The sequence below is a fragment of the Microtus oregoni genome, unplaced genomic scaffold, assembly GCF_018167655.1.
Source record: "Microtus oregoni isolate MIOR12 unplaced genomic scaffold, Mior012 000067F_ref0000223, whole genome shotgun sequence".
In the NCBI taxonomy this organism is placed as follows: Eukaryota; Metazoa; Chordata; class Mammalia; order Rodentia; family Cricetidae; genus Microtus; species Microtus oregoni.
In genome coordinates, this window is record NW_024543974.1 from 2,986,159 (window position 1) to 3,006,538 (window position 20,380).

A 20,380-nucleotide genomic window follows, 5' to 3' on the forward strand; every position below is an offset into this window, starting at 1 on the left:
AAATCAGTTTTCTGAATAGATGTTGCTATGAATATGATCTTAAAATAACTTAAAATTTCAGCCATTTAAATATTAGTCAAAAAATAACTTGAAAAAAAGAGTAAGTATAATCATACCATCAGGTTGGTCCCCAACAAACAAACCTGGTAAAATTAACCAAAAAAAAAAAAGGCAAAGCTGTATGTGGTGCCATACACCTGTTTTCCCAGGACTTGGGATGTGGAGGCAGGATATTCAGAGTAGTGAGCTTGATGCCTCCCTAATCTAATGAGATGATAATATAAGGGGGAGGGGCAGATGGGTAAACAGTCAGATAGAGACAATTGAAAATCTCCCAGGCCCAGATGGCTCTACCTCAAGTTCTATTAATATTCAAGAAAGTGAATAAGCTCCAACCTTTCACAGACTTCAAGCAAAGAGAAAGGGAACATCCCAACTCACTTTATAAGGCTAGCATTGTCAATCACAGTATTAAACTACACGAAAACTGAAGCCAAAACTCAGTGACAAATATAGACACTAAAATACTAGCAATCCAATGCAGTAGGCAAGACCATGTGCACAATGGTTCTGTGTCAACAGCACGAATCAGCTAATGCTGGAGTTCAACCAGAAAATCTCTTAACGTAGCCCACCACATCAACAAATTCAAAGAAAGCTGTGTGTGTGTCTTTACCCTCTAAGCACAAAGGGGGTTGGTTAAAATTCAACTTCTGTTTAGAACTTCCAAAATGTGTGTTAGCTGTACATCTGCACAAAACCAAAGGTAAACTCAATGTTTTATGATGAAACACTGAAAGCAACACAACTTCTCAAACATGGATCCTGGGCTCTGGCCCAGACCTGCTGAATCAGAAGCTCCAAGCACAGAGCCAGGGAACTTTTGTTACTGTAAAAACCCCTCAGGTGATTTTGGTGCTGCTGGCTAATCACAAGTATAACCCACACAGCAGCAGCCTGGGCATCGCCCAGGAGTTGGCTGCAACCAAGAAGACTATGCTATACTCTTGCCTCATGCGAAACCCACTGAGGCAGAGCCTGTGCTGGCCCTTGAAGCCTGGCTAGCTCAGTCAGTACAGCATGAGACTCTTAATCTCAGGGTGGTAGGTTCAAGCCCCACGAAGGGTGCCAGAATGAAGGCATAATTAAGGAGGTCCACAAGAGCCCTGAATAAAGGAAAACAAGTATTTATTTATTTATTTGGGAAAAAACTCACAATAAGGATAGAGAGCCATGGTCCTCTTTTGATGTTGGAAGCTGCGACTCTGACCACCACCCAAAAGAGAAAGGGAGCAGGCTTTTTGTCTGCACTTAAGAGTACCTCAGACCATGCCCTAATGGGCCAATGCCCAAAAGACTATCGGCCAAATGAATTCCCACTACAGCGTAGTTGGAGAAGTGATCCTAAAGCAGGTGCTCTCAGTGGAGCTACATAATCCTGCAGCCACAAGATGACTTTTCAAAAATGTCCATGCTAGTCTCACCCCAGATCCCAATGCTACCACCTGAAAGCTGGCCATAGACCTGACCTTTCTGAAAGAAACTTGGCACTTATATTAATAATTTCACCCTCAAAGCAGACATTATGTAAAAGCAATGGGCTAAAGGCTTGGCAAAGATTAAGGCTAACATTAATGTAAGTTATTACCGAGGCAGCTGGTTGGGCACTAAAAGCTAACCTGATGAAATCATCAGCAAATCAAAGCCAAAAGGTTCCTCTGAATGCCCTACTGTCCCACAGTGTTGCAACTGGCACAAGCTCCTCTTCAGCATGCACCACGTGGCTAGTCAAAATGGAGATGTCTTATAAGCAAAATACACAAGTCATTTCCAAGTCTAATACAAAAAAGGGTGATGTTTCACTAATTATTAAATGATCCTATTTTACATATACTTATATTTTACATATAATTGGTTATCCAATATTTGTTAAAACTTACTTTGCCTGTTTTTTTTTTTCAATCTAGAACTCTGTATTGGTTACTGTTTTTCCAAAGACTTGGGAAGCCAGGGTATGACCAGGTATTCTATCAAGCATCTCAAACTTTCATTTACATAATAGGCACTCAGGGTACACCTGAAAATGCAGATTCTGCAGGGGTTAGCTGACCTGAGATTCTGCATAGGTTACAAGCTCTCTGGGTAGCTACTGAAGGTTAAGGGCATCCAGACAATCCTTGTCAACTAAGGGAATTTCTGGAGAAATGATTCAAATTGACAATAGGAAGAATGAAAATGTCCTGCAGGGTTAGACTCTGCCTCCACTTTACACCTGAGCTTAACTGAAAGCCTGAAAGGCCACCAGACTTTACAGCAAGGGGTTCAGAGGTGGAGGACATTTCCAACAAGCCTCTTTGAGGGAGGGTGGGACACATGCTTTCTCACATCCTCAACCACTGTTCCACACAAGGAACACCTCAGAACCAGGAAACTCTAAAATTATATGGTTGCTGCTAATGACACAGATAAGTGTGAAGGGCCTACTCTCCTGAGATCTTCCTGCAGGTTGTTATCCTTGAACAGCACTAACTAGGAGGTACACTGTGAGTCATAGCCAGGGGTCACTGGCAAATACCCACAGTTCTTAGTTGTCTAAAACAGCTGGGGTCATTTCTTGGCAATACTGAAATCAAGTGAAGTCCCTTTTCTTTTAAATCCCCACCTAAGCAATCTCAGGGCCATAAAGAAATGTAAAGGTCAACAAAGGGAATTTAAAGCACCACTACCCACTGCTAGGAATGTTGTTATAGCTCACCTCTGTCCCAGTCACTCCCACAAAGAGGAAAGGATGACACCGATGGAGCAGTGTATTCCTTTACAAGGCTCAGGAAACAAAGTGCTTCCTTCTCACCAAAAGTTCAAGGATATGACATCAGAACGTAATCATTATCACATGCTAAAGAAAGGGCACCTCCGAACGCTGTCAAAGTCTGTACAATGGGATTAGAGTTGAACATCTTACAAACAAGTTAATTTTATTTTTACTTTTAATTATTATCCTTCAACTTCCCTTAGCCCTTCCCTAACCCACACATATTTGCAAACAAAGCAAAAATGAGCCTAAACTCATGACAGAGTCCAAATATCAAGAAGCTGAGAAGAAAGGGGTGGCAAAGCAATGCATGAGATCCCTCCCAATGCTACATTCAGACTTTTCTCATTTACCCTCTATCAGAACCCAAGCAGAAGGCACAGGCTCCACCTCTTAACCTAGTTAAGGAACATGAACGGTAGGCATACAGAAGAATGATTCAAATCAACATGCTCCAACAAATCTAAGTTGCTACTCCTCTGATTCAAGTCAACAATATTTATAAAATACCTACTATGAGCTCTGGGTCAGGCTAAGTTTCAGAGACATTTTATAAAGCATCTTGAACCTCAGTACTCCTTCTTAGATAAAAAAATAACAATACAAAACAAAACAACAAAGAAAAACATTGCAACATGCAGGAGTTACCTGTGAGGTTCAGCCATGAAAGCACAACACTAAACTATTAGAAGCATAAAATGGAGCAAAGTTCCTTGTGAAGTCATCTTGAGCTACTGAGAAAGAAAGCCAAGTGCCTTGCAAAGAGAACTCCAACTCTATCATTCATAAATAGGGCCTGTCATTTAAAGACAGGGTGGGTGAAAATGATACAGGGAACAATCCCATCTTTGGATCTCTTCACAAGATCAGGATGACTTTCCATCCTCACACGGAATCATGGCCATCCACTCTAGTCTGACTGAACCACTGAGGCCTGGACGTGACTGGGAAAAGGGAAGCCTTCCATGCCTTTACACTTGGATTAGAAGTGAGTAAAACTCCACGACACAGGAGTCACCTTGGTATTGCTATTTAAGTATTGGCTACACAGTGATACTGTTTTAGGAATGAATGGATTGGAAACTCAAAAGGGATACTGATGTTCCAGGTCCATTAGGGCATCAGAATAAAATACTGCATGTATCAAGGCAAACAAAAGAGGGAGTTGAGGCAGAGGGCACATCCGTAGCTCCAGTGCAGAGGACAACCAAGAACAACAGGAAGGCAGACAGACTGCTTAATACCAGTTCTCCAAACATCAATGGCTTATGTAACACTCTAGTGCAATCATGACAATGCTGCAAGGTTTACAAAGGCTTCTAGTGCACATTTGGGTTCCGTTAGGTCTCTGGAGGTTTGGCAGGGCAGGTTTTATTACCTCCATCTTCCAAACAGAAGAGCTATCAGTAACGAGGTTAAAATAACTTGTCTAGAGTCACACAGTTAAGAAAAACTGGGACCTCAACCTCTGTCTAGAATCCAGATGCAAGGAGTTCTCCAATACCTCACATGGGCCACAGGCTCATTTACCATTCCTTGGTCCTCTGGCAGAATTAGCACAAAATCACTGTGCACAATGCCAATTCTCTACAGAGATGCTTCCATACTCTTAAAAGGAATGAGACTTCTGTGGTATTCTGTGGGGAAAAGATACTGAAAGCTATGCCAAAGAAAGACCATCTTCTAAGTACAAGGCCCTGTAATTGGAAGGCCCTTCCTGCTCTGTTACTGTTTGTGGTAAAAAGCAGAATATGATTCCAAGTAGACCTTCACTCCACCTGGCAAAAAGAATTTAGTGCCTCAAGACTTTCAGACACGGGTACCACTGCCATCTGTAATTAAAGCTCACACCAACAATGGAAAGCAAAGTTTGTCTAGAAAATTCACCTTACTGGATCTCCAATGGCTTATTAGAAGTACTCAAAACTAGGTGTGGTGGCACGTAGATGGAACTCAAAGAGGCTGAGGCAGGAAGATTGTTCTGACTTTCAGGCCAGACTGGGCTATAAAGTGAGAGCCCTTTCAAAACAACCAAACAGAACATGACAGGAAGCGGTTCGAAGCCAGTCAACATTGGTTAACTTTCCTTGAATGCTTACTATGTGCAAGACTGAAGCACTAAATGTAGAGGAATCATTCAGCCCTCCCACCAACCCTTCAAGAAACTATTATTATTGTTTTGTTTTCTTATATACAGAAACAGACAAAGAAGTAAGAAGACTGCCCTCATTGAATACGTCTTCGAGACTGCTGAATCCTGAGTCCATACCTTCTAGGCAAATGGCAGTCCCTGTCCCTCTAATACCTGCCAAAAAGGAAGAAATGAACTAAAAGCCAGAAAATAAGGAAATTGAAACTTATAAGAGGTCATAAACAGAATGAGAGACTAAAGAATAATGAATGACACTCATTATGTTATTATAAAGTTGGATAATCTTTAGAAATAACTAGAAACCCCAGCCTTTGGAATCAGCTGAGCACTGGTTAAAAATGTCACCTAGGAAGTTTTTAAAAGTCTCTTCTTTTCTCTTCATTTTTGGGCCCTCAATAAAAGCCAGGACTATGTGTTTTTAATAGTTTCTAAAGCAACTACATTTTATTAATCCTATTCTCTTTTTGAATCAATATTATTACAGTACTTTTTGTAACATTGGTCATTTTTAGAAATCATAAAGACTGTCTTGGAAACACTGAACATACAGAATGGAAACGTCTGCAGTGAGCACACAGAGTAGGAAAAGTGGTGGGACTGAAGTGCTGTGACTTCTTCTTTGCCATTTTATTAAGGAGTGCTCTTGCTCCTCAGGTCTCGAGTGCTTTTTGACTCTGAACTATTTCAAAGTGAGCTAGCATCTCTAGAAGCCAGGCAACATAGAGAGATGATCATTTCAGATAACAGGTTCACAGTACGAGCCTGTATACAAGAATAGAAACCTTCGTGCAAGGTAGGCTGAAAGTCCAGCAGACAGTGGCTAGAAATAAGCATGCAATCCTGACTTCACTGGAGACTTCTGCACTTAACAGCGATCTATCTAACTAGGGAGACAGAAATTTACTTGAAAAGCATCACTCTAAGAGTCTGAAATTACTATTTGCACTTAAGGGGAAAATACAATAAGAAATGAGCTGTGATGAACTTATTTAAGAGGCACTCATTGGAGAAATGATGACTCCATAGGAAGAATCTCTTGGACTCAGACATATTTCATTTTCAATGTGTTTGTTTCAGTGCAGTAACAACTATGAAAAATTAGGAATTCCAAGTGATGACAAAGGCACTCTCCATCATGCCAGCCTGTTTTAAGGCCACTGGACACTTTCAAAGTTTATTTTTTACAAATCCCCTCTGCTAATAAACACATCGCTGCTTTTTTCTTTGTCTGACACTCCCTATATCAACTCAATAAGTCCTTAACTGTGTTTCCCTGTTGTCTTCCTGGTGCTTAGGCCAGACACTGCATCTACACCATAGGCAAAGTTTAATGAATGAATAGAACCTCCAACAACTTGAGAAATAGAAGACTTTTAAGGAGACCAATCATATAACAAGAGGACTAGAATCTATAATCCCACATAATTGTTCATAATTGTTTGAACACAAGCCTGCTGCACTGCTACAGAAAGGGTCACCAGTTTTAATCTCCAATGCATGGGATCTCCTAAAAGCTAGATCTGATCCTGTAAAAATGCCTTAAGTCTTTTGGAGTCAACTTTGACAATCTTTCCCAATATATGTGATCTAGGAAAGGTTGGCTAGTAAACTGATTTTAAAGGAAATTCCTTTAATTCCGAAAGGGTTGACCTGTAGTAAAACTTCAGTCTTGGTACTCTAAGGTGGATACTTCACAGTGAACAGAACTGAGCTACGGTAGGAGGAACCCAGACTAGACAGACTCCAAGAAACCCCCAGACTTGGCTTGTCACATCAGCTTTGCCACTGGGTTGCCTAGAGCCATTGTTACATTAACCTCTTCTGGGCCTCAGTTCCCTCATTCAGGAAACAACTAACTACCTGAAGGGCAGTTCTAAAAATGCTCGGATTCCACTCTTGAGAAGATCTGGTTCAGAAACCAAGTACAAGCCATTTGTTTCATACCTCAAACACGTCCATCAAGCCCGTAATGCAGTTTTCGCGCGAGATTCGCTTTATTTTTGCTTAGGCAAATACTAAAATTACTTTTCACTTTCTGAGCACAACAGACAGTTAAAGGAGGCAACCGGGCCAAAAGCGCTTGCTAGTGACTGTTTACACTTTCGACTGCATATTGGGGGGAACTAACCGTTCCTTCTCAGATCTTCTCTCAACTGTTGCAAAAGCAGATACCCCCCCCCCCCCGTGTACGACACAAAAAACACTGGCCTAGGACGATAAAGAAGGGCTTGTGGCCAGTGCCAGGGTGCCACCACTTGGCGGGTCCAGGGGGAATAGGGCGGGTGTCCGCCCGGTGCTCAGGGCCAGGGCAAGGAGCGGTGGCCAGGAAGGCAGGGCGGCTGTCCCGAGGGCTCGCCTCCCTGGAACAGGGAAGCGAAGTACCAGCAGTGGTTTTGACGACCCTCAACCCTCCCCGATTTCGTCCCAACCTTCGACCGCCGCCACCTGGGTACCTTGGGCAAGAAGAACAGAAAAGCCAGGGGAAGACACCTGCCGGCGGCTCCAGGGCCTCAGCCCTACCTCGCCAGGAAAGCCAAGGCTCTCCAGAGAACCCCACCCCCACCCCCGCGGGGGCAGCCAGGGCCCTCGCGACTCGTCTGCCCAGGTAGTCCCTCTTCCTACTATAGACCCTCCCATCTTGGGTCCCCACAGCGCCCAGCCCCTCGCTAGGCCAGTCGAGAATGTGCACCCACCTCAGGCTCAAGGAGCCACCAGAGTTGCCAGGCTGCTCGGCTTTGGAGCCCCGCTCCGCCCCTTCCACGATCGCCCCGCCCCCTCCACGCTCGTCCCGCCCCCAAACCCTCCCAGGTCCCCAAGCTGCTGTTGCCTTTCCTCCTTCCATCTCTGATTGGCTGGGGCTGGACATGTGATATGGGGGTGGGAGGAAGGTGCTGGGTGACTTAAGTAGCCTCTTCTAGCTTTTCACCGGTGAGACTGCTGGGAAACCCTGTTTGACGGGTCCGGAGCATAGAGGCATCTGGGAATTGTAGTTGGTAATTGGTGCTGGGAATGGGCAGGGCCAAGATGTCAGAATCCACCCCTGTAGAGTCAGTGCCAGGCTGAAACCACTGGGAGGGTTAGCCCCAGTACTTTGGTGCTGGTTCTCACTACATCTGTGCAAAAAAGGGGAGGGGGAATCTAGAGGGAAAACTGTTCTAGATTAAATTGTAGCAACTATCACAAAGATGAACTATTATTATTGAGTGCATGAATTTGAAACAGATTCTGGTACAGTATCTGGAACTCATAAGCCCACATAAGCTAGGGGTGTATCTCATGCTGTGCCAGCACCTTCCCAGGAGCAGTACTGAACCAGTAAAAGGAAACAGGTCAAAATTAGTTCTGCTTTCTTAGGATTTGGTCAGATGACCACTGAAACAGTAAACAGAAAGTGAAAGCTGGGAGGGGTGCAAAAATAAGAAGATAGCTCAGTGCTTAATCAAATAAACACCCTTAATCTGACTCATAGAAGAATGGATGTGATGTCTCTTGGTTTTGCGTTGCACATTGATTTTACACGAGAAATTTAGGTAAACAGGGATTATTTCACCATGATCTTTTTTCTTCTTCTATTGGTTCATTCTCTAAAATCTAAAAGCAACTCTTTTGCCTAATATCATTCAAATACACACACAAATATATCCAAATGTCATTATACAGTACCCCACCCCATATTTAGCTTTACTTTCCATAGTTTCAGTTATTCACTGTTGAACAGTAGTCCAAAAGTGTTAAATGGAAAATTCCAGAAATAAACAACTCATAAGTTTTACATTTCCCACTGTTTTGAGGTGATGAAATATCTTGCTACTCAGCTCCATTGCAGCTGAGATGTGAATCACCCCATTTCCAGGGCATTCATGCTCTCTGCCTACTTTCTACCTATTAGTCACTTCATTGCTGGGTTAGTTGTCAGATTGATTGTAGTGGTGCTTCATGATATTTGTTCATGAAATTTGTTTAACCCTTCTTTCAATTAGTAATGGCCTCAAAGCCCAAGAATATTATAATTTTATTCTATTTTATTGCTACCTGTTGTTATTAACTTCTTACTCTTCTTAGTTCATGGATTCTGCTGTTTTCATTGGTCTATATTAATACACACTCGATACCATTTATGATTTCAGACATCTACGGTGGGATCCTGAGTGCTCTATTACTCAGGGATTAAGGGGGAGCTTGTGTGTGTGTGTGTGTGTCTGTGTGTGTGTGACAGAGAGACAGAGAGACAGAGAGAGAGAGAGACTTCTGAGATTAAAAAAAAACAAGACCTTTGTGAACCAATTCATTCTTTAGCCACTTCTCCCAGTCTGCTTCTCTGCCCTCCAAGTTGACGGGGAACTTTCTATTCTCTGGATCTTCCAGGGTTGGTTTTTTTTTTTCTAGTCCTTTCCACTTTTTTTTTTTTTTTGCACTAGCCAAACTCCTGGACAGAGAGCAGAATAACACTTGTTTCTGGGCCAGGCAGACTTAGAAGCTTCCCCCAGAGTCCTTTTCATTGTACTGATGTCATCATTTGCTTGAATGTCTGCTCTGCCAGCTCCCCTCCCCAGACTGTGAAGTTCTTTGAATTACATTCACATTTGTGCTGTATTTCAAAGCATGCTCATTAAATTTGCATGCTGAAGAGGCTCCCTGGTGGCTACGGAATAGCTGGATTCTCAATGTCTGTCAATCTTGGGGCAGAGGGGGAGAGGAGAATAAAGATGGGAGGAGGGAAAGCCACAGCTTGCATGGAGACTTGTATACATTAACCATGTTTTAAGTGTCCAAGAATGAGGCTAAAGCCTTTTTGCTCAAGCTGGAAGTCGGGGGGGGGGGGGTGAAGAGGCTACAGGTGGTCTTCATCTTAAGGAGTTCCTCTAGGGATTTCTTCAGAGTCCGTCTGAGTCTGACCCCAGCCTAGCCTCATCTGTGTAAGGATGTAGACCAACCAGAAAGGGGCAGTAGAGAAAACTTTCTCCTAGGCTAGAAAATAGACACAATGGCCCCTGCCGTGCCTGCTTCTCAGTGTGATAGAGATCCTAGGAACACATAGATTTGACAGTTTGAAAGTTAAAAATGTTTTGTGTGTAACAGAGCAGTTGCCACTGACCCGTTAGCAAAGCAACTGTATAATTCAACAAGTCCTACATTCCTTCAGGGTAGGGTGTGTGTGTGTGTGTGTGTGTGTGTGTGTGTGTGTGTGTGTGTGTTAAACCATTCTTCAGTTTTCCCCGCACTTTGCACACGGATGTACACATATTTTCCCCAAGGCAGGGGGTTTATGGGGAGATGGCTGGCCTGTCACTTTGGGGCATGTGAGCAATAGATGGGGGGACATAATACTACCTCTCCAACAACCTTTTAGAGCTGCACATCCCATACCTAGTGTATTTCTTCTGTCTGTGTCCCCACTACCAACCTGGCCTCCTGAAATACTTGCTATTGCTAAGACTTGTGTTGAGTGACTCTTGCCTTCTGGATGTTACTCTGTTCACTGAAGTTGGGGGAGTGTGGTAGGCAGAGCTAATAGAGAGCTCTGAGAGAGCTTGGCCTTCCATCTCCCATTTCTCACTCACTGAACTCCATGGGCCAGGATAGGGAAAGGTGAAGGGAGAAACAGACTGAGGAAAGGCTGATTACGAATACCCATGTGAGGCTCAGGGCCCAAGGAGGATGCGCTTGGAATCAGAAAGAGATTTGAATCCCAGTAAATCTCAGTGATTCTATAGGCAAGCTGCTGGCTGTGGGAAAGCCATTTTACCTTTCAAAGCACTGCTTCCTCTGGGAAAGCGGTCCAGAATATGTTTGGAAAATTTTGCACTCTTAGGTATTCAGGTTAATTAAAAATGTATTAAAGCCACCAGGATGACTATGAAAGAGATGAGAGAGAAAGCTGTGCATCAAGGTACCAAGATTCAAATCCTAGTTCATCTGTAAAAATACTGCTCTATAAACCTTCATTTCGTTCATCTGTCAAATGAGTGCATTCCTCTGCTGAGGTTACAGGCATGTGTCAACATACTAGGTATTTGGTTTAGATCATTGGCTACATATGGTATGTGAAGTCAGACTCAGCTACATGAGACCGTGTCTCAATATATATCTCAAAACCATTATTATGATAACTAAAAATGAATAAAAATGCAAATGGTCGAATTCCCATTGCTAGTAAATGACTAAATCAATGATAATATATGCACATAGTGGAATATTACTTAGCAATAAAAAGTTATAATATATGCTACAATATGAATAAGTTACAAAAATACTGTGTTAAGTGAAACAAACTTTGTACAAATTAGTAGAGACTATGCTGTTCTGTTTATATTATAGATTTTATGGTACTGAAGATTAATTCAAAGTTCAAAGTCTCAGCATGCTCGGCAAGTGCTCAACCAACGGCCTACACTTGCAACTCCTTACTACAGCTTGGAAAAGACAAAATTAGAGTGATTGAAGTCAGACTTGTAGTTGATTGGGGTGACCAGTCAACTACAAATGGGAGAAAACTGTCTCCAAGGGCAGCGACAGTAAGAGTTTAGGGGATAATACAAATGCACTGTCTTGTTCGTGATGGTCATTATGAAACTGTGTACAGCTGCCCGAGCTGCAACTATACAAATGCACTGTCTTGCTCGTGATGGTCATTATGAAACTGTGTACAGCTGCCTGAGCTCCAACTATAAACTTAACATGTATGAGTGCATTTCAGTGTAGATAAGCTGTATTTCAAGAAAACCGACGTTATGGCATGGGGGGAGGGAGCCAGGAAGAAGAAGGATAGAGAGGATTGCCTACACACTTAGCAAGGCTGTGCTGTACCATGAGTGCAATGGAGATGTAGCTATGTCTCACAGGTAGGTAAAAGCGCTGCTGCTGCTTGATGCTGTTTCTCTCACTCCTGCTTTTCTCCTAGAACTCACAGTTGAGATGGGCCTCCTTGGAGGGACTGGCTGGTCAGTAACCTCTATTTTCCCAGCTGCTAAGTGCAGGTTTAAAGCATGTAATGGGGTGTGAAAATATTCACACAGACAAATCTAGGTTCTTTGTTCTCACGGATCCTTGGACACACCCTGTTTCCCAGGAAGCATCACTACATAGGGTGTTCACAGTGCAGGGTAGGAGGTACAGTGGGGGACATGACTCTGGGGTCCAGTAGAGAAAGCAACATGGTGAAAAAAAAAAGTCCTGAAGTTCAACTGCAAATCCAAAGTCAAACTCACGAGATTTTCCTACTCTCTGCACTTCCAATCCTAAGAGGGTTTTTTCTTTTCTTTCTTTCTTTTTTTTTTGTTATTAGTGCTGTTGATCAAAATCCAAAAACTCACGTCTACTAACCTGGTGCAGCAGAGCTCCAGCCCCAGTCTTTTGTTTTGTGAGACAGAGTCTCATATGTGCCTCACACTGACCTGAACTGAAATCTTCCTGTCTCTGCCTCCCAAGTACAGGGATTACAGGCATGCACCACCTCATCTAACTAAGTTTGTTTTTCAATCTCAGTTTCTTACATTATTTTTTGAGGAAGTAAGCCCTGTGAAGAAAAACAAACATGATTTACCCCCAACATGTTATTAAAAGAGCTTTCTCTTTTTATCTTACTATTTCATGGTGGCATGAGCATTATACCACTCAAACACATAATGAAAACTGAAAAAAAAACATGAAAAATCTGTCAGTGAACAGCCACTTAATCTGAATGATACTGGGCTAAAGTTCATAAAGCAACAAAACGTTTATGGAAAACCGTGTATAGTAAGACCATTATACTATTCTTGACAGAAAAATTTAAAGACACAAATGTGTGAAAGATACCACAAGTTTATGGATCAGAAGGATCAGTCCTGTTAATAAGTCAGTACAACCCAAATTGATCTATAACTTCATTGCAACTCCTGTCAAAATTCAAATGATGTTTTGCAAAGTAGAAAACTTAACATAGGATACATATTGTCATTAATTGATTCCAAAAATGCAACCCAGTCTTCCTGATTTCAAAATTTATTACAGAGCTGCAATAACCAAAGCCATGTATGAGTGACAAAGTGGCTCCTTAGGTGCTTATCACCATGCCTGACAGCCTGAGTTCTAGCCCCAGAACCCATAGAGTGCAAGGAGAGAATCAACTCTGCAAACTTTTTCTCTGACCTCCACACGAAGGCTATGTCATGTGCGTATGAGAGCATGCACAGGCACGTGGGAATAGAAAAAAATTTAAATTAAAAGTAGAAAAATCAAGTGTCAATGAGGATGAGAAGAAATTAGAACCATCCTGTCCCACTGATAGCAATGCAAAGGGTCACTGCTCCTGTAGAAAGCACTATGCAGGTGGGTGCTTAAGACTAATAAATAGTACACTTAAAATGGTTATAATGGCCCATTTTTATATTGTGTATATCTTATCCGAATTAGAACAACATGAGTAAGCCTTCCCAAGTAGGTGGAGCAGAAAGAACAAAAATCAAACTCACTGATGTCAATGTTCTCTGTGCTTTGTCTCTACTGTAAAGCTACTTTTCAAGGTCAGGTTTAGTCTAAGACAGGGGTTTTGTGTCCTACTTCAGAAGAAAAGCCTTGAGATTGGGAGTGTGGCTCAGTTGGTAGAGTGCTTGCCTGGATAGGATCCCAGCACCACATAACACAAGCATGTTGATGCACACTTGTCATCCAGGAACTTGGAAGGTGAAGATGAAAAGATCATAAATTCAAAATCATTCTTAGCTATATAGCAAGTTTGAGATCTGCTGGAGGTATATTAGACATTTCTTCAAAAACCAAATAGGACCAGCAAGATGGCTAGCTGCAAAGCCTGACCAAAAGAGTTCAATCCCCAGAACACATGTGGTAGAAGGAGAGAAATGATCCCTGTAAGGGGTCCTCTGACTTCTATATGCATTCCCTGGCATGCCCCCACTTCTTTCCCAATAAGTAATATAGAACAAGGTTAAAAGAGAAAGCAGGCTTTGCATAGGGAACCAGGAGTAACTAAGAACAACTGGAAGCATGAGAGATGCAAGAACACATATTGTGACCATACACACCTGGAATCCTAGCTCTTGGCAGGTAGACAGGAGGATGGCACATTTGAAGCCAGTTTCTGCTGGCTCCATATCAAGATCCTGTCTCACAAAATAAACTGAAACAAAAAGAGTACATCCTTTTCGAAAGGAATGCTTCCCCACTGCTTCCTGCCAGAATTTCATGACAACTGTCAGTTGGAGTTCCTTCCCCTCCCTAGGCCATGCCTCCCCTCAGTGAATAAGCCCTTCATGCAGCAAAGCATAAAGATGAGACACGATTGCTCTAGAAACCACTTCATGAGGACCTCACCTTTAGGTGGGCAACTGGGGAAGAACCCATTGAGAGAGTACTCCAGACAGAGTGTGGTGGAGATGTTCCTTTTCCAAATACACTTTCTGGGAATCTCTTCAAACAGACCATTGACCAATGGAGAACACATGCACCCCCCACAAAGAAGCCTGTCAACCCTATGAGTCTCCAAGTGGGACACTCCAGGAGTAGCTATTTGTGAGCAGCATAGACTCTTGGCCCCTTGCCAAACTCCTTCCAGTTTCTGTTTGCTCTTAGGGAACAACATGTAAAGCCTCCGGCAGCAAGCAGCATTATCAATGACAGCTGTAGACCTCCCAGCAGAGCCTGGAACATCCTAGGGATATACATGGAAAACTGCTGGGGCAAAGCCCCCCAAGACTCAACCCCTTTCCTTACCCTTCCCACAATGCAGGTCTTGCACAAGCCCTGTCTTTCAACTGCGTTATTGTGACATTATTCTAAATAGGAGAATAGTGGCACACACTTGTGATTCCAGCACTTAAAAGCTTGACACGGGAGGGTTGTTGTGAGATTGAGACCACTGTGCACTAATAATAGGTACTAGGCAAGCAAGTACTACAAAGCAAGACCTTAATTCAATAATGATGATGATAATGAGCTATTGATTGAGTACTATGAAATTTACCCATGTTAAGTATTCAGTTAAATAGTACTTTCACAGAACTATATAACATCTATTTCCAGAAAATTTCATTACTCCCTAACACAACTCCAGATCCACAATCCATTTCTCCCTTTTCACCCCTGACAAACCCCTCTCTGTGGATTTGACTATTATTGCATATATAGAATTATGTGTTTTCTAGGTTCATCTGTGTTGTAACATGAATCAATGCTTCATTTCTTTTTCTGATTGACTAGCATTCCATCATATGTATATACATACCACCTTTTTATGCATTCATTTGTGATGTGGCAATCCCCTCTATGTGTTGTTTGTATTGGTTAATGAATAAAGAAACTGCCTTGGCTTGGTAGGGCAGAACTTAGGTAGTCAGAGAAGACAGAACTGAATGCTGGGAAAAGGAAAGCAGAGTGGGGAGATGTCATGAACCAGCCACCGGAGATAGATGTATTGAGACTTTCCTGGTAGGCTACGACCTCATGGTGTTATACAGATTAATAGAAATGGGTTAAATTAATATGTAAGAGTTAGCCAAATAGAAGCTAGAGCTAATGGGCCAAGCAGTGATTTAATTAATACAATTTCTGTGTGGTTATTTCAGGGCTAAGCTACCCGGGCAGCTGGGACGAACAAGCAGCCTGGCTCTCCTGCAACAGAAATTTGGATTGTTTCACCATTTTATATTTTTATCAGCAGTGGTAAGAGTTCTGTTGTTTCTGTGTGTTTGTCAATGTTTGTCAATTGTCTTACAGCAATGTGTAAGAGTTCTTTGTGTTTCTGTTCAGGTTTTTAAATTATCTTTGAGAGAGTATCTCATATGTCGTTGTCTGTACATAATATTGCTATTTAGCTAAGAACGACTTTCAACTCATGATACTTCTGCCTCTGCCTCTGAAGTGCTGGAAACACAGCTGTGCTTCACCATACCTGTTGTGATCTAGCTGCCCTCACTCTCCCTGACCGACAGCGGAACTTCCTTGTGGTCTGTAATTGACAATGATGTTTGTGTTCTTTCTGGCCAGTGTTTTTCCACAGGAGCAGTAGAGGTATAAAAGGCGTTAGCTGATGCAAAATAAAGCTTGCTGTTCTTCCACCTTAAAAGAAGCCTCTGTGGGGGGGGGGGGCTGGAGAGATGGCTCAGTGGTTAAGAGCATTGCCTGCTCTTCCAAAGGTCCTGAGTTCAATTCCCGGCAACCATATGGTGGCTCACAACCATCTGTAAAGAGGTCTGGTGCCCTCTTCTGGCCTGCAGACATGCACACAGACAGAATATTGTATATATAATAAATAAATAAATATTTAAAAAAAAAAGAAGCCTCTGTGTCTCAATCCCAGAAGCCCCCTCCAGTCTTGGCATCCAGGCTGTACTGGCATGACAACACCTAGTTCTGATCTGTGTGTGTCAATGTGTGTATGTCAATGTGTATGCACATGGGTGTGACTCTCTGTGGGTGTGCTTATGTGTATGCAGATGGATGTGGTGGGGGAATGGGTGTACATGTGTGTACACAAGCCTATAGAACTTAAAGAACAACTTTAGGTTTCATTCTTTCAGTGCATCTGCTTTGTATTTTCTTTAATTACTTTTCTTGAAAGTTTCATATAACATGTTTTCATGTTTATCACCTTCCTCCAGCACTTCTCAGATCCAACCTTATTCCTTACCCACCCAACTTTATGCCTTGTTTTCTTAAATCAGTAGAGATCAATGTGTGCTGCTTAAATATTCTTGTGTGTGTGATCTTCCACTGAAGAGTGGTCAACCTACCAAATGTTACACTTGTTATCCAATATTATCAAATGTTATCCAAAGTCTCTAGCTCTTACCCTCTTTCCAAGCCTTTCTCCTTGTTGATCTTTGAATTTAGGGACAATGCTTCCCAGAGTTGAGGTGTTGATAATGTATCCCATCCAGCAGTCCCAGAGTTGGCAGTGAACTACCTCTGTCATATTGAAAGCCTGAGAGACAGAGCCAGTATCCTGAGCCATTTGTAACCAAGCTGCTTACCATTGTAAAAATTCTGCTGGTCAGAAAATTAATACAGATATGCATGCAATAAAGATGGATTCAGATGGAAAAGACCTCTAAATGGGTCTTAAGTGTTGGATAAATGTACATAGGCTTGAGAGAGAGAGGAAAAAGAACATAGACAGTTATAAAAGGAAGTAAATGGTTTTAAAAATAAAACAGTCTTTAAGAGACAGAGTACAGATAGTCATAAATTAAAGGAGTAAAAAAAAATAAGCCATGTAAAGACGGAATATACACAGAGAGTCTGGATTATGTATATTATTGTGTTTTCTTTAAAATTTTTGATAGTGAATGAGCTAAGTACAGAGATATTTGATTCTGGTGGCTGTTAAGCTAAACCAATATATATATGAAAGGTATATTGACTTCAAAATTTGGTCTAAGGATGTGTTACTCTGGAAAAGAGGTTCTACTTTTGTTCCACAGAGGATGAGAACTTGTGGATTCCTTCTAGGCTAATGTGCCTTGATGGAACAAGACCCCTGAAAGGTTTCTGTGAACTCCCCAAATACTTCACCAAACAGAAAACAGGAAGCAGTTTGGAGAGAACTACACCCAAATTCCCAAATATTGTTTATAAAAATTTGTTAACATTTAAAGGGGGATATACTATAGAGATGAATACTTGGTATTGGTATGGATCTTGGTTTACTGATACAAATTTAAGGTCAGTTTTGTTATATGTATATTTCTGCTCTTGATTAAGGTATTGTGTTTGTGTGGCTCATTTAAAAAATACAATGTATAATTAAGAAATACAGGTTAATAGAGAGAATCTACGACAGTCAAGTTTGTAGTCAGGTTAGTAAGGCTTTCTAGATGTACAGAGATATATTTCAGATGGCTAGGTATTCTTCAAACCTTTCAAAGACTAATGGAATATGGCATTTAAAATGTTTAAAAACTTAGGACTTTTTGTGACAATGAGACACATCTGCTCCTAGGAGCACAAATTACTTCAACAGGAAAATGGGCATCAAAGAGGTTCCTTATGGAGTTTCCTAGCCATTTGGACTAGAAACTGCTCTTTCCCCAGACTGTTTGATGTTATTCTGTATGAACTGGACATGCAGGACACACAGAAAAATGACTCCTGAACTTGCCTAAAGGTGAGATGGTCCTTCAGGATTTCCTCCAGTCATTCTGAAGGACACAAAAGAAAGTGACTGACAAACTTCCAACATAGGTGGAATTGTCTTTGAAATTTCCTGCTTTATGGAAAAGTCTTCTGGATACCATGGGTCTGTAAGCTGAAGATGGATGCCACAATGGTACAGAAGAACTTTGGGTGACTGTCCAGGCAGTGAGATGTCTCTGTCAATTATAGAGTTTTGAAAGTTGCTTATAACGCACTTTCTATTAACGTAGGTAATATTATATCTTTCTGTAGTCTTTGATGCAGTTGAAGAATAGATAGTAATAGTTATAGTTTTTATTAGATATGATAAAAGATAAAGTAGATATAAATATTGTGACTGTAATTCTTGCTTAATACCTATTTTGTTATATGTAATTTTTACTATGTTAAAGTTAAAAACTTCCTTTTTATTTGGACAGAAAAGGGGAAATGCTGTGGGAATTTCTTCTGTATATGTGTTGCTCTTATTCATTAATGAATAAATCTGTTTCTGCCAGTGGTTTAGGAGAATAGAGCAAGGTGGGAATTCTAAGCAGATAGAGAAGGAAAGAAGGTGGAGTCAGAGAGAGTGTAGCCACCAAAGGATAACGACATCCTCAGGAGCATGCTGGAACTTTGCCAGTAGGCCACAACCTGATGGTGATGTAAAGATTAATAGAGATGGGTGAATTTAAGATATAAGAGCTAGCTAGCATTATGCCTAAGTGATTGGCCAAGCTGTGTTTTAATCAATACAGTTTCTGTGTGATTATTTTGGGTCTGGGAAGCCAGACACCAACAAGCCATCTCTGCCTACACTTTATAGGTCAGGCAAGCCTTGAACTGTGTTCCTTCTGCCTCAACTTCCTAAGTAACTGAAATTATAGCCAGTGCTATCAGCTGAGCTACTTTTGTTTCTTCTTATCTGTCCTATGCTCTGTCCTTTAAAGGTAGATTAGTAAAGTGGCTAATGTGGTTTAAATGAAAATATCCAATATGGACTCAAATGTTTGAATATTTGGTCCATGGTTGATGATAATATTTTGGGAATGATTAAGATGTGTGGCATTGCTGGAGGAAGTATTTCAAGGCATTATGGTTCCAAAGGCCATGTACCATTCATATCTCACTCTCTCTTCTTTCTGCTTGGGTTTCAGTATGTAAGCCCTCAGTCTTCTGCACCAGTTTTCCATGATTACCCACATGATAAACTTTTATCTTTCTGTATTAGAAACCAAATAAATCCTTCATTCCATAAATTATAGGGACAGTGTTTTATTACAGTATTAGAAAAGTAACTAAAGCAGTACCCACACTTCTTTCATGGGTGAGAAAAAGCAAGCTTATAGAGGTTGTGAGAATCTTACGATAATTGTCTTGTGATAAATGGCACTGAGACTAGAGCCATGGCTTGTCAGCTGTAGATATAAACTCCTTCCTAAATAGAACAGTTGTCTCTTTAAAAGAGACAATGATTATGAATGAGTCAGTGAGTTACAGTGCCTGAATACTCACTGCAGCAAACTGAATAGAAGTAAAACCCTCCAACAGTGACTTTGTATATATACTTAATATACAATTGTTCAGCCATAAAACTAAGTGTAATCTTGTCATTGTGGAAATAGTGAGTGAATTAGAGGCCATCATGTCAAATGATATAAGCTACATACAGACAAATGCTTCATGATCTCACTCATCCATAGCATCTAAGAAAAGGTGAGCTCAGAGAAGTAAAGTGTTTAATCTATGGGATGATGGAAATACTGGTAAAAAACTCAGCATGCTATTATCTGCAAAAAGTTTTGAGATGAAGACATACTACTTGACCCTTTTAGCTAAAAGTATCTGCCAGATTTAGCCTATTCTAACAAGTGCATAGAGGTTTGTAACACTCAATATAACTGATATAAATATCACAAACCACTGGGAGATAAATCTGCCTGAGGAGTTATTAGTCATGCACTTCTCTACCAACCCTTATCTGAAGTCATGTAGATCTGAGGTAGATATGGGTCATTTCAAAACCTTCCCACATGCTACAGCTATTGTTGGGCAACACACTACTGTAATGACATGACCTCTCCATCTGGGTAAAAGAGCCACTCTGATAGCTGTTAAAGTCCCAACTGTTTTATTATTCACAAAGACCCCACTATCACAAAGTATCCCTTCATGGAGGGAAGTAAATATAGTGATATTATTTTCACTTCTAGTATTGTTCAGTCAGTGAGTTACATTTTGTTGTTGTTGTTGTTGTTGTTGTTTTAATCCAAGACAGTCTTGCACAGGATAGTTTCAAACTTTTG

The 20,380-nt window shown here is 41.3% G+C and overlaps 1 protein-coding gene across 1 annotated transcript in view; it reads right to left on the reverse strand.

The window, feature by feature from the left end:
- LOC121440431 (myotubularin-like) overlaps positions 1 to 7,806 on the reverse strand; it is a 119,429-nt gene extending 111,623 nt beyond the window's left edge. The window contains exon 1 of the mRNA XM_041641188.1: positions 7,155 to 7,806. Coding sequence (XP_041497122.1) covers positions 7,155 to 7,806 — 652 coding nt within the window. The remainder of the gene's footprint in view (positions 1 to 7,154) is intronic.
- Positions 7,807 to 20,380: the final 12,574 nt, after the last annotated feature.